Source organism: Brachypodium distachyon, chromosome 3 (assembly GCF_000005505.3).
Source record: "Brachypodium distachyon strain Bd21 chromosome 3, Brachypodium_distachyon_v3.0, whole genome shotgun sequence".
NCBI lineage: Eukaryota > Viridiplantae > Streptophyta > Magnoliopsida > Poales > Poaceae > Brachypodium > Brachypodium distachyon.
In genome coordinates this window covers 47,645,444-47,660,232 of record NC_016133.3, presented here as the reverse complement: position 1 = coordinate 47,660,232, position 14,789 = coordinate 47,645,444, and the positions used below count along the sequence as shown (strand labels likewise).

The 14,789-nt window shown below is 43.2% G+C and overlaps 1 protein-coding gene and 1 long non-coding RNA gene across 4 annotated transcripts; one reads left to right on the top strand and one right to left on the bottom strand.

Moving 5' to 3' along the window:
- The first annotated feature begins 807 nt into the window (after positions 1–807).
- On the top strand, positions 808–8,875 carry LOC100843995 (chloride channel protein CLC-c). Of its 2 annotated transcripts, none has more exons than XM_003575104.4 (8): positions 808–965; positions 3,303–3,662; positions 4,435–4,635; positions 4,950–5,127; positions 5,918–6,180; positions 6,556–6,825; positions 6,937–8,068; positions 8,378–8,875. In XM_003575104.4, the coding sequence occupies exons 2-8, from the start codon at positions 3,394–3,396 to the stop codon at positions 8,489–8,491; spliced, it is 2,427 nt and encodes an 808-aa protein (XP_003575152.1). In that variant the 5' UTR covers positions 808–965; positions 3,303–3,393; the 3' UTR covers positions 8,492–8,875. The 2 variants fall into 2 exon arrangements, with proteins under 2 accessions (XP_003575152.1, XP_014757006.1); XM_014901520.2 differs by having other exon boundaries at positions 821–965; positions 3,309–3,662.
- On the bottom strand, positions 8,721–10,373 carry LOC112271977. 2 transcript variants are annotated; one of them, XR_002965571.1, is made up of 3 exons: positions 9,753–10,373; positions 9,399–9,515; positions 8,721–9,328 (listed from the first exon to the last, which is right to left on the bottom strand). It is a non-coding gene; the product is annotated as an uncharacterized LOC112271977 (long non-coding RNA). The 2 variants fall into 2 exon arrangements; XR_002965572.1 differs by having other exon boundaries at positions 9,399–9,506.
- Positions 10,374–14,789: the final 4,416 nt, after the last annotated feature.

Sequence of the window (14,789 nt, the reverse complement as noted above, 5' to 3'; positions counted from 1 at the left end):
GGTGCAGATTAACACGCCGATAATTATGCAAACACTTATCATGCAAAGATTTAAATCGAATTAAGATCGGACTAATACTTAATAAGTTCATAAATTAAAAGAGGCGATCACACATGAGAGGACTAGTTAATACATTAATTTAAACTTTATAAAAAAACTAATACTAAGAACTACTTGGACGCGTCGGCGCCGTCGTCATCCACGGTGGCTCCATCTTCAGGGCGGGAGGCGATGGCTGCATGGCGCGGGCGCTCTCCGCCTCATCTCGTGCCGACGAGCGCGTGCGGTCGCTGCTCTCCGCGTCGCACTCCCTGTCGCTTCCAACGGAGCACTCTCCGACGCTCTCCACGAAGATCTCCTCGTGGTAGGGATTGCCATGTCCCCCAAATTCACCGCGGCTGGGGTTAAGACCCGGCCAGAAGCCAGGCCTTTGGTTCCCCCGCCTCGGGGCCAAACGAGTCCAGCGCCCCCCAATGACGCCGCGGGTCGGTTCCCGGAGATCCGGAAATAATTCCTCCAACACCACCCAGCCAGGATGCAGGCAGACAATATGGCCAACGCGACGGCCGTGGGCGGCCGCCGGTTGGGCGGGAGGAGGCGAAGGCGGCGGTGGATCCATGGCGAAGATCTCCTCGTGGTTGGGATTGCCGTGTCCCCCAAATCCGCCGCGGCGCCGGTGGGGGGGGGGGGGGTGTGGGGGTTGTTGTCTACGCCTCTTCTTTTAATCCTCTATGCAAGAGCTTTCCATCCCAACCATAACTTGTAGGACCCATCTTGTTCTGTCTCTGAAGTCATCGACAACTAGGCAGCAGCTAGCTACGTATATAAGCAAAGAGATAGAGGGGCTCGGGAGAGAGGTACTGACACAGGGAGCCAAGGGAGACATCGAGTAGCCTCCAAATTGCAGATCGATGTCCAGAAGTCCTCCTTAATTTGGCTTCATCACCGCCAAATTTTCTACCTAGGTAAGCATATCCGATCCATCCTCTCAAATATTTAAGTTGAAGAGTACGTACATGCTTCTTTCTCGTCTCAGCCCCCAAAGATCTCTTCCGATTGTTCCTTGCCATTATGATGCATGACTAGTTTGCTACAGATTCATAGCTGAATTTCCAAATATGTTCTTCTCTGTTTTTCCATGTGAATTCTCATCTGTGCCACGCGACCGAGTTCATGCTGAATTATGGATCCGATATTTCACTACTTAATCCACACACATGTAGAATGGAGTTGAGTGACCATGCTCCGTTTCTAGAATGCTCCCTTGATCTTGATCGGGAGTTTGGATCAGTGGAAATGGCCAGTAGCTTAATATCGGGGGAGGAAGAAATGGCCAAACAGGAAAGCCAAGCTGGATGCACCTAATTGGGTTCTCGATGTGGGTCCCATTGCTTGTCTTGACCCAGAAGAGTGATAGCATGTGACTCTGTTGATTGTTCCACGCGTACCAAACAATCGTACCGAAACTGCTCACTCCAAGCATAAAACCGACTCTCTAGGAGGACTGATGTTTCAATTTTCTTGTGAGTCGATGTGCTTGCAAATTTTAGACCATCTTCGTATTTTTGATTCTAAAGTCCCTTCTAGAAGCCATTTTTACGTAAAGGGGCACGCATATTACAAAAACCTAGCCGCGTAAGTCGGGTCGGATGTTTGGTAAACCGAGAGAAAAAATATCCCGTAATAGACACCACGAGTCTGTTGACATGAACTATAGTACTACCTCTGATCCATATTAATTGTCGAAATATTACATGTATCTACATGTTTTTTAGGCATAAATACATTCATATTTTGACAAATTTGAAACAAGTAATATGAGTCGGAAGGAGTATTTACGAGGATTGCTGGATAAGCAGAGCGGAACTTTCATACCATCCACGTGACTGAATGCTTGTGGAGCCGGTCTCGACAAAATGATATCTAATACCAACAAATATGATACAAGATGAGTCGATAGACCCACATTTCCAACGAAATTATCAATATAATTAAATCAAGGATTTTTAAGGCAACAATTTCTTATAGTAAGTCGATGTCAGCCCCTCTACAATATGTTCGCAGATCCTCTCACGTACTGCACAGAGTCACTGGGGTATAGGTCTTACATCGTCACGATCTGCCTTCCCAAGGTTCACCCAATAGACGTGCAGGATGACGTTGTTGCTCGTATTGTACTTGTACGTTGTACATATTCATGTTACCTTATGAAGATATTTTTCTCAAAAAAATCTTAGTAAGTACCAACTCAATTTTGTTTCATCTCCGAATCCAGCTATTAAATACTTTCTTCGTTCATAAATGTAAAATGTTCTAGCTTTGTTTAAGTCAAACATCTTAAAGTTTGGGCCACTTTATTGAAAAATCTATCAACATTTACAACTCTAAATTAGTTTTATTAAATCTGTCGTGATATATATTTTAATGATAAGTTTGTTTGATATTTTAGATATTAGTATATTTTTTATAAACTTGTTCAAACCGGTTTGTTTGGGAACGAAGATAAAACATTTTTTTTAGAAATACAGTACAAACGCAGACGCTCACAACAGACGCGTACACTCGTTCCTATGAACGTACACACGCACACCTACCTCTATGAGCACCTTCGAAAGACTGGAACGGCAGATCTTGAGAGATTGACAAAGATAGAACATCTTAATTTATCAGGAACAGAGATAGTATGTGTTATATACGTCTTCCAGGCTTCCAGCTATTTCTGCATGAATCGGTGACTGTACAACAAGTTCAAATAACATATCAATGGGCTAAATTTGCTCGTTGTTGAACTGACAACAGTTTTCTATTTTGGGCATTTTTATATGGTTGGTTCATCTTTATATTGCCATGTAGTACATGGTTTACATTTTCATGCAATATCCCGCTTAATATTTGTTACGAACTCCGAAGGAAAAATAATACCGCCTTGTTATAGTTTTGCACCGTAAAATTATCAGATCTAAAAACAAAATCAGGCTAGCTCTAGTAACGAATTTTAGAACTATTTCGCATATAATTCCCCAATGAATCTTGTAGAAAAGGTCATGTTTATTTTCTATACTCCCTCCGTCCCATAATTCTTGTCGCTGTTTTAAGTACAAAATTGAACTAAAACAACAACAAAAATTATGGAACGGAGGGAGTATTTAGGAAGGATGAAAAAAAATTGTAAGCTGCAATCAAATTATTTGTGATAAACGTCTTGTAATTTTTTTTTTCTCCAATGACTTGGAATAACAAAAAAAAATGATTGATGCAACCTTAATTGAATGCTTCTGTACTTTCACACTTCTATATTGCAGATGTAGAGAGGGAATCAAAGCTTAGACCAGACGACTGGGTAAAAAAAAAGATTAGACCAGAAGACGGCCAGACGCAAGAGGCGACGGCAAAATGGACGGCCACTCGCCGCGGCCTCAGCAGCGCCTCCGCACGCTGGAGCGGGAGGGGAGCCACAACTTGGACATCGAGAGCATGGACGGTGGCGGAGGAGGGGATTGGCGGCAGAACGGCTCGGCGGCGGCGCTGCTCCGCTACGACGACAGCGGCAGTGGCCGCGGGAGCGTGCGGGAGCCGCTGCTGCGGAAGCGCACCCTGAACACCACCTCCCAGATCGCCATCGTCGGCGCCAACGTCTGCCCCATCGAGAGCCTCGACTACGAGTACGCATTCCGGTCCCTGCCTTCCAATCAACCCCTTCTTCTTTCATGTTGCTGATATACTTTATATTTGGCTCTATTTTTTGGGTTCTTACAGTAAGATGGGCTTTGTTATGTTAGAATTTGAAGCTCTCTTTGCATTTATCTAGTTCAGTTTGGCACAGAAAGTAGCAGCAGTCTTGTCTATTTAGAGGAGGAAAACATAAATGATTGCCGAGAGCAGCAATTCGAGAGACTTTTAGGATCTAGGATGTTGACTCTTGCTGATCTCTAGTCTATTTCAAGTATAATCAGTACTTACTGGACTATCGATTGTGTATGCCCATGAGATTACAAGAAGTTGATATTGAGAAAAAAATGGGAATCGGTTCTTCAGAAAATAAAAATGAAAATAAATGGGAATATTTTTGTTTTGGACTCTGTTCTCTGCTGCTGAGTTGTGTGCTCATCTCCCTTAGAAAGGTTTCATTTGGAAGGATGCAGATACTGTTTTCCGATAAAACACTGCAGGAGTAAAAGGAACCAAGAATCTGAAAATCTGCCAATATGTACATCTGGCAGATACACGTGGGTAGTGTTTGGTAGAGGGAACCATTCCATTCAATTCTGCCTCATTCCTTGCTCCTTCCCTGGTAATGGCCTGCGTGAGTTGTCCGGTGATCACTGAGCTCAGAGAGATTGATTGTGTAGATGTAAATATTTCACGGATGGCATACATCCATACTGGACATTTCGTTCAGTTTTCTTACATCGTTGGATATTTTGCATGTTTCAGAGTAGTGGAGAATAACCTTTTCAAGCAAGACTGGCGATCGAGAAAGAAGAAGCAGATATTTCAATACATTGTTATGAAGTGGACTTTGGTGCTTCTTATCGGGCTCTTGACTGGGATTGTTGGCTTCTTCAATAACCTCGCGGTAGAAAACATTGCTGGATTAAAACTGTTGCTTACAAGTGATCTTATGCTCAAACAAAGGTGAAGTTCAGTTCATCTCTTTGCTATTTGTCATACACTGCTTCAGTTTCTGCTCATGGTCCATAAATTCCACAAATAGATTGTATGGTAACTATTAGGCTTTTACCTTTCCATGTAGTAATGCTGGGAATATCACAAATTTCATGAAAGAAACCATAAAAGTTTCTCTCTTTTTCTTATGACCAATTTAGTAGGATTGTCCTACCAATTTAGTAGGACTGAAGAGCATTCCAGGTTGCTAGTTTGAAAAGTTTTAGTTGCTTACACCTGTGGGATTATTTGAAGCAATCAATAGTTTTATGCTTCCAGTGCAGGTATTTTACTGCATTTTTTGCATATGGAGGTTGCAATCTAGTCTTAGCATCTGCTGCAGCGGCAATATGTGCTTATATTGCACCTGCAGCAGCTGGATCTGGGATTCCTGAAGTCAAAGCATATCTTAATGGAGTTGATGCTTATTCTATATTGGCTCCTAGTACACTCTTTGTGAAGGTGAGGCCTTGCTTACAAACAGATTTGTAATCAAGTATGACTGATTCATGAATTCAAGCGTACTCTCTTACTTTTCAAGCATTTTTCAGTACAGGATAACTGAGCTTGACTAAATATTATATCATGATTGATGGCCTATAAGGCTTCTGTTGTCAATTACGTGTGAATAAATTTAATGCTTCAATTACTGAGTACCAAGCATAGCTTGGGTGGTCAGCCAGTGAGGTATGCTGGCAGCCCACCAGAGTTCGATCCTCGAAGGTCGCACTTTGGTGCCTCACTTTGTAAATTGTTTATATCTATATACTGTCGGACTGCAATCACGCCGCTCTTACAGTTTAACTTTAAAAAATGCTTCAATTACTAAAGGGCAGTCTTAATACTTCTTATTTCGAGTGAAAATCTTGCAGCTTAGGAAATCCATCAGCTGTGATACTGATAAGAAAGGACCAACCAACAAGACATCCTGTATCATTTTATTAGTATGCAAACTTTTACAATGGTGGTAGTACTAACCGCTACCAGAAACTACAACAAAGGGTCAGAAAGTAGGATCAGTGTATCAAGCCTTCACTTGTTCGTTCTTCTTATGTTAATAGATTAATAGCCGACTCAGAAGATGTTCTCTTACAAAAACTTGTAGTGGATGGTTGTTTGTTAAACGTTGAATGGGCTGGTCTGCACTTGTCATATCATTCTGCACTGAAATTGCTGAACATTCGTGTGTAATGTTCGTGTGTAATGTCCATGCTAGGCTATATTTTTGCTGAAATTTCCTACTGCTTTGTAGATATTTGGCTCAATACTTGGAGTTTCAGCTGGATTTGTACTTGGAAAGGAAGGCCCGATGGTGCATACAGGGGCATGCATTGCCAACTTGCTTGGTCAGGGAGGGTCACGCAAGTATCATCTTACATGCAATTGGCTAAGATATTTTAAGAATGACAGGGATAGGCGAGATCTAATTACATGTGGGTGTGCGGCTGGAGTGGCAGCTGCCTTCCGTGCACCTGTTGGCGGTGTCCTGTTTGCTCTTGAAGAAGCAGCATCATGGTAGCACCTCTTTCCTAGGAACTTATCATTTGTTCTTTTGGGGCATTCAGTTCTCTGTTAGCTTTGTGCAAAACCACAACAGGGGTAGCCCTGAGCTGTCACTACGCATGTTTCATTATCTAATATTGATGTAAAGTGTGTTCCTAGTGTTTGATGAGAATCATTAATTTGAGATGTGGTATGACGGTTAGATCAATGGATTAGAGAAATTGATAATACCATAGTTATCTACTGTTAACCTCCATGTTCATCATCAAAATATTAGTTTAGTTATGGGAAAATTTTCAAAACTTTTAGCCATTATGAATAAAAAAATCGAAAATCATTATGATAAATATGAATTTGCTTTTGTTTTATCAAAATTCCATTTTACAGGTGGCGAAGTGCTCTTTTATGGAGAACATTCTTTACAACTGCTGTTGTTGCTGTGGTGTTGAAGGGTCTGATTGAGTTCTGTCGAAGTGGAAAATGTGGTCTCTTTGGGCAAGGTGGATTGATTATGTTTGATCTCAGCTCAACTGTTGCAACTTACAGTACTCCGGATTTGATTGCAATAATTCTCCTTGGAGTAATTGGTGGCATCTTCGGAGGCCTCTTTAACTTTCTCTTGGATAAAATTCTCCGTGTTTATAGTATTATCAATGAGTAAGAGCTGAGTAAGAATTGCAATACAGTATTATCTTCGGAGGCCTCTTTTATGTTTGCTCTGCTTAATATTAAGATGTGATATCATCTGCTTTCTTTATCTGCCTGCAGGAGAGGTGCTCCGTCCAAGATCCTTCTCACTATGACAATATCAGTTATCACATCAATGTGCTCCTATGGTCTCCCTTGGCTTGCTGCTTGCACCCCATGCCCTGTGGATGCCATGGAGCAATGTCCCACCATCGGTCGCTCTGGCAACTATAAGAACTTCCAGTGCCCACCAGGGCATTACAATGGTCTTGCATCACTGTTCTTCAACACAAATGATGATGCCATTCGCAATCTCTTCAGCAATGGAACTGAGACTGAATTCCATATGTCTAGTCTTTTCATCTTTTTCATCGCTATTTACTGCCTCGGTCTTGTGACTTACGGCATTGCCGTCCCATCTGGTCTCTTTATCCCTGTTATTCTTGCTGGAGCCACATATGGGCGAATAGTGGGTACGCTTCTTGGATCCATATCCGATCTTGATCCTGGCCTTTTTGCGCTTCTTGGTGCAGCATCTTTTCTCGGTGGAACAATGAGAATGACTGTGTCAGTCTGTGTGATTCTTCTAGAGCTCACCAATGATCTGCAAATGCTCCCTTTGGTCATGCTTGTTCTTCTCATATCCAAGACCATAGCAGATAACTTTAACAAAGGGGTTTATGATCAGATAGTGGTAATGAAAGGTTTGCCGTACATGGAGGCCCATGCTGAACCATACATGAGGCACTTGGTTGCTGGTGATGTTGTGTCTGGCCCTCTAATCACCTTTTCAGGTGTTGAGAAGGTAGGGAACATTATTACCGCATTGAGGATCACAGGCCACAATGGTTTTCCTGTGGTTGATGAGCCACCTCTAGCAGAAGCACCTGAGTTGGTTGGGCTTGTGATCAGATCTCACCTATTAGTTTTGCTGAAAGGCAAGATGTTCATGAAGGAGCGGGTCAAAACCAGTGGTAGCTTTATTCTGGAAAGATTTGGTGCCTTTGACTTTGCCAAGCCAGGGTCAGGGAAGGGTTTGAAAATTGAGGACCTAAATTTCACTGATGAAGAGATGGAAATGTATGTGGATCTCCATCCGATTGCAAACACCTCACCATATACAGTGGTTGAGACAATGTCACTAGCAAAAGCTGCAATCCTATTCCGAGCACTAGGATTGAGGCATCTATTGGTTGTGCCAAAGACCCCAGACGTAAGGGCCCTCTCTATGTGTGTGTGTGTGTTTATTTTTGGGATGATTCTCACACTCACTGAATCACAAATGGCAATTAAAAAAAAACACTAATCAGTGCCTCACATATTTACACTTGGTTAGTCAGTGCACGCAGTATGGATTTTAGAATCTAGTTGTAGATGGTAGTGAAAGTCATAAGATCCGTTTATGATTCCATGTCAACTGTTCACACTGGCCTCATGAACCAAAACTCATAGGTGTAGCATGTTCTGTATTTCATTTCTTTTATCCACTACTGATGACTGATTTCTCTCCTGCTGACTGCAGAGGCCTCCCATTGTTGGAATTCTCACAAGGCATGATTTCGTGCCAGAACATATTCACGGGCTGTTCCCGAGTCTCAATCCTCACAAATTCCATTCAACCTCGATGGGAGGTTGACTGTGAAAAGGTTTTGTCTCCTCTCATTTACAAAAATTGGACTGTGCTGGCGTCATGTAAATTACAAAAACGTACCTGGTATCTGTTGGACAGAGCTTGTCTTCTCTACATTTAGCATGCATGCTCTTTCGCAGTGATAATAATTTGGCTGCGTGGTTGGTTCAGTTGCCTATTGTGAGCCTATGACAGGAGTTGCTCGGCAAACTGCAGAGTAAACATTCAAAACTCATGAAATTGGAAGATAAGCATCTATACAATGTAAAGTTGCTGTAAAGCATGTTTGAGAACTGAGCGCTGAGGGTTTATTTACAGCGAACTTTTGATACTCCTGTCAACTGTGTTATTCACATTTTCTCATTCTCATGTGCAAGTATTTACTATTTACTGATAGTCTTTTCCTTTCAACTGTGTTATTCACATTTTCTAGCTCATTGTTGTAGTACTCAATGGCCTTTCACCAGGTTCCAAGTGTCACCTGTCAAGACTGAAGACATACTAACATACTGATATTGTGTTTAACATTTAACATGTTGATGTGTGATGTCTGAACAAATTATGCAATGTTTCTTCTATGAACTTGATGAACATACAATTTTCATGCACCAGCCTGTTGAATAGTTGAATGTGATGGAAACAGGTGAGGCCTGACCCTTTGTTTGCAGCAAAGGAATGTCTCTACTTGCTGTACACATGCCCCTGCAAACAAATGCTTAGAGATGCTTATGCAGTGACACTGGCATGTTCCAACTTCAATCAAACAACCTACAGTGGTAGTCACAATGCAATGATGCTGCCCTTTCAGATTCCAGCATGTGGTCTCTTCTTGTGCACTTCTCACTGCCCAAAAGAAACTTTCAGAGATGAAAGGAAAAAAGGAAAGGAGTTTCTTTTGGCGTGGCATGCATACCAGGAACAGCACTTGTGCACATGCTCAGACATCATTTTGTGTTTGAAGAGGCCTTTTGGGTTGGCTTCGTTTTTATTTGCTTCTGTCCTGAGTTTGCAACAGCAGCAGCTGGCATAGCTAGAGTGTGAAAAATGTCATGGAAATAAAAAAAAAAAACCAAGTCGTGCGTGCGGCAGACATGACCAAATCAAGCAGCCAGAGAGTGTTGTTTTGTCCCAGGAGAAAGAAGAAAACAATTTTTCTCTCCCTAAATGACATTAAAACTTAATTAAACATATGCCCCTTTCAAAACTTCAATTTGGTGTGAACCATAGGCTCAGGATCGTCATCCCGATTGTATACTAATGGGCGTACCTTCTGTTGACCACAGCGATCACCAGGCCCGTCCGGCAGTGGCACGGGGGCCTTCATCATGGCATAGGAAGCTCTCCGCCACCGGCATGATGGCGCCGTTTTAGGCTTACAATGTTTTTGCCCGTCGCACATAAGCGGCACCATCTATAATGATGCCGAGATTCCTTAGAGACTCTGGGATTTGGAAAAGACTACTACCGCTGCTTAGAGACTTCGAGAATCGTCTTAGAGCCTCCGACAACAGGCTCAGTCTATCTCTAATACACATTTAGGGGGTTTTCGTCCTTATCATTGGTGTCAAGGTAGGTCACGCTGAACAAAAGAGGAGGGGGCAAGGTTTACGTTGGCCCAATGATATGGGCGCTAACACCGTTGAATGCATACTAGAGATAGGCCGAGCATGTTGTCGGAGGCTTCTCGTAACCTAAATGATTGGATCAATTTTTTGGATCGAAATGTGTGGACCGATTTTGCCTAGTTGTCCCAATGACAGGCAGTCCACTAGATGGGTTTCTCGTTGCCTTTGAGAAAAAGGCTGAATCAACCGGTGGCTACATAATTTTCTACAGGAGTAGTGTCCCCTTAGAACATATGACTTTTTTTTGGGGCCTCTCGATTACAATACAGCTTGTAAGCTTGTAGTATCTGAACTCACGCACTAAACATGCGTCACACGCACACCACATTCACACACATGACCCTGTTAGTACGGAGTGTGGCGCTTAACATGTTTTGGTTTTGTGGGGGAGCAAGGCCCAATAAACCAATGGCTACCGACTTTTATACGGGAATAGAAATCATTAGGACATTTGGCCCTTGTTGCGGGATTGTGTTGTGCTGAAGTTACCTCCATCTAACGGCCGGAAATGGACGCCAGTGGCTCCTTGCTTGAGCTTACCGAGGGCCACAAGGGACAGATGGGATTCTACGACGATGGGGGTAGTGGCGATGGAGGGTCGCATCAGCAGAGGACCTCGTGGCACTATTGTGGGGCTCAAGACATGTCTGGCCTTTATTTTGTTTGCTTATCATCACCATCGACAAGCACCGATCCAAGTCGGTGTATTTGTATTTTTTTTGTTAATTATCACTAACCGAAGCCGAACCTCTTAGTAACAATGGTTAAGCGCCTGTCAGTGATAGTGTATTTTGTAGCAGTGAGATATGCATTTATAAAAATACGGTCAACTGAAAATGTTATAAGTGTTGCTCAGGTCAAATGGTAGGATCTAAAGCAAGTTTTCATATATGCCTCACTTTTCTTCCTTTCAGTGGAGCAACTTTGGTTCCCCTCATCCATTTATGCTTCTTTGGTGCAGGCTTGGCATGTGGCTTTAGTGTGCACCCTTTTGACAACATATTGAAAAGTTCCAAAAAGCTCTTCCTCTTGGATCAATATCCGTGGCTGCTTACTACCAAATAAACAATCCATATCAACTGGGGAAAATATACACATCAACCTCACCTACGCACTTATAATTTTATAAGATTTTCATTGAACCGAATCTAATCTTGGTCTTATCGAAAGAGAAGGCCACAAGAGGTAGTGTAGCTGAAAATCGAACGGAATAGACTGAAAGTGCGATCTGATTAAAAAACAGCATCCCTGCCATATCAATTGGGACTGCAGCAAACTGTGGATCGAGTGAGTGAGAAATCAGATCGAAAGAACTTTGTGATGGCAGGCTCAGCTTTCTTCTTCAATGTGGCGCACGAAAAGCAAAGTTTATGTGATGAGAGCAATGTGGCTAGCTGTTCTGTTCTGTGATGTAGCCCTCCTACAATTGAGTTATGAGTAAGAAAGTGAGGAAATCTAGACCTCTCTCTTTCTCTCGTTTTGTTTTTTCGAAAAGAAGGACAAAGCAGCCTCATGAATCATGATGCACCGGATAGATACTGCTCGACAATAAATAAATAGTGACACTGCTTCCATGGACTGTTTGTTGGATCGATGGCCGGGGATCTCTCGTGGGAGTTTTGGGAGCCGATGGTACCGTCCTTCACGACGTTGAAGAACACATGCCTACATTTTGGTGCTATTCATCCAATGAAAAGTCGGTATATGCAAGCCGTCATGCTGAAACGCACTATTGCAAAGTGTTACCCTATGTCGGCAGACTGACAACGGGCTGAACCGCTTCGGCCTTCAGGTGATGGCATCAGTGGCGGCAAATATGATCAGTATATCGGAGATTATAATATGAATTGACACAATTGCCTCACAATTATGTGATGCAAAGTGCGTGTATCAACCGGTAATCTCAGAGACTCACCGATAGTGCCAGCGGCCAGGTCTTCTTTTTAGGAAAAAGATGGTTGATTTTCGTCATTTGATTAAAGGAAGCACTGCAAGTGAACTGAACCTAATTCAGGTGGTCTGATTCGTTGGGGTGGAACTAGCCGATCCAGGTTCAAATCCTGTATTTGAGACGTGTATCACATTTTTCTTGATTATTTTAGGATTTAACGGGCGCTATTATTTCAGTTGTAGGTGACGTACCGTCAACATCGAGTCGCATGTGTGACTTCATCAATCTCTCAAGATCTATCGGCGGCTCAATCTTTCGGTGTGTGCGTTCATAAGAGTGAGTGTACGCACGTATTGTAAGCGTTTGCGTTTGTACCGTATTTCTAAAAAAAACACTGCAAAAAGGGAATCCAAGAAAGAAAACAAATGGGAGGAGTCTAGCCTCCTAGCCTCCTAGGTCGGCTGAGCACGCCCTGATCCATTCCTGGCCGGGAATGTCAAACCTCGAAAGTCCTTCTGTTGCGCTCCTTCCTAGCGGCCAGGTCTCGGAATGAGTATCTCCAACTTATGTTTTCTAGCACGTGACCATATTATTAATTCGATATCTCTATGTCACTGACCGTCATGAAACATTGTCCAACTAATACCTACGGTAGTTTACGTATGTATCCACATATGACAAGCGACTACGGACAATAATAAAAGAGTGATCACCGTATAAACATTTAGTTTCGCAAACTTTGTCAGCACTTTCTAATCAACATTAAAAATAATATTCAAAGATATTATTCAATACATCATGCCTTCCCCATAATTGTCGGCATATTTCTAACGAGAAGGGGGAGGGACCTGATGAGAACCGAACCAGCGAACCGAGGCCTCAGATCTCACCCCACATGGATCCAACAGAAGATCGCTCAGAAGATAACGCAAGATACGTGTACGTATGTTCAAATTAGTCCAAGAAGCGTAAGATTCAAACAAAGCCCTACGTGGTTGCATAAACTGTGGCTTTCCGAGAGTAAATAATGGAGAAAAAGAACTTTAGAGCTGGTTTCTAAAATACTTTAGCTTGTCCAGAACACAACTTAGCAAGTTGGAGAATTATAGTGAACCGTTGAGATTTCGAGAGATTGCAGTCCAATCAACTTATTATTTTTATTTTGTTTCACGAACACTACGGACAGCTTTCAAAGAAAAAATATTGTTTATATATCGATGTGACCTATGAACAAAATTTGGATAGAAGTTGAAGTGAGTCATGTGCTATAAAGAGCGAATATTTAGTATACTGGACCGAACGCTTTGCTGTTCGTCCGATCGGGCAGAACGTGGTTGTGATCGCGGCACGTGTCTTTGTACTCTTATGACAACTTGTCCTATGTAAGTGATAACTTTACTTGTGTGAAGGTGACAAATTTAGTTCGTTGTAGTTATGTAGCGGTGGTAACTTTGTCCATAGTGCGAAAAGATTAGAGAGCGAACGTTCGCTCCTACATGCTCCCTTACATTATAACTACTCTTCCCTAAATGTATAGGACCAACCTAGTATCAAGCATAGTTTGGCTGAAAGCAAGATTTGACACTTTATCTTATAAAAAGTGCTGCATTTGTTTTGGAAGACGATGTACCAGTGATATCGAGTGGTGGCACGTGCAAATCCCGTGGAGTCTTCCTTACACTTTTCTTAGAAAAATGATGTAATCGGTATTCCTAAAGAAACTAACTAAACATGAAAATAATTGGATAATTCTAATTTTGTCAAGTATAATGACAAATATAATGCTCCACTTTCTTTCCAGTAATGAGTAAAATTCACAAAAACACCTATTGAGCACACACATAACCATCGTTTTGCGGAATTTTCTTTTCAAAAACCATCGATCTAGAGGCAGGGTGTCGGCCATCTGAGCATGTTTTGACACTGGATGTTCGCACCCACAAGTCAGGCCCACGTGGCCTACAATGTTAATTGAATCGATGCTTGGCCTACAATGTTAGTTGAATCGATGCATCAGAAATTAGTCTGGTCTGAGGCGTCATGCTTAAGTTTAAGGGCCCGTTTGGTACCTCAGCTTTTTTTAGTATTACCAGAATACCGCGGTTTTCAAATTTATCTCGGTATTATTTACAGTGGGGGTGTTTGGCAAAAAAAAACTATAGTTTTAATACTGTGGTATTTTCTCTGTATAAAATACTCTTTATTTTTTACGGCGCACGGAGGAAAAAAAAAAGCCCCGGCTGGGTTGCCTGATTCGCTATCGCTAACAACGTCGCTGGTGGGCCGGGCGCCGGCCGGTCGGAGGCGGTGGTGTGGAAGGGGCATTGCGGGAAGGCGCCTCGCAGAGACGATCTGCGGCAGCCGGGGCCGAGCGGCGGCGCGGGCGGCGCCACGCAGAGACGGTCTGTGGCTGCCGTGGCCGAACGGCGGCGCGGGCGCGCGGGCCCCTGGCAGGGACGGTCGGAGGCGTTGATGGTCGAGCGGCAGCGGGAACGGGAGACACGCGAGGCTTGTCGAAGGCGGCGGTGGGCGAGGTCAGGGCTCCGATGTTGTAGTACGAGATGTGCCAGTCGTCGTCGTCGCGCGCTGGCATGAGGCCGATCATGGCGAAGGCGTAGTTGTAGTCGTTTCTGCCGATCTCTCCCGACCATGACCAGCGAATTGGCCAGCATCTTGCGCATCTCCAAAGGGGATCGATCTGGTGGTGCCGGCGAGGTACGCTCCTGGCAAGGTGCCTTCGACGGCGTGGCGTACCGTCTTGGCTGGATATGGGCTCGGGGGTGTGCGA

What these genes read in the sequence shown, in the direction of transcription:
- LOC100843995 (XM_003575104.4), top strand. Translation starts at nt 3,394, where the DNA reads ATGGACGGCCACTCGCCGCGGCCTCAGCAGCGCCTCCGCACGCTGGAG. An exon ending in GATCTTATGCTCAAACAAAG is followed by an intron (nt 4,636 to 4,949) that starts GTGAAGTTCAGT and finishes CTTCCAGTGCAG; the next exon opens with GTATTTTACTGCATTTTTTG. An exon ending in TTGTGCCAAAGACCCCAGAC is followed by an intron (nt 8,069 to 8,377) that starts GTAAGGGCCCTC and finishes TGCTGACTGCAG; the next exon opens with AGGCCTCCCATTGTTGGAAT.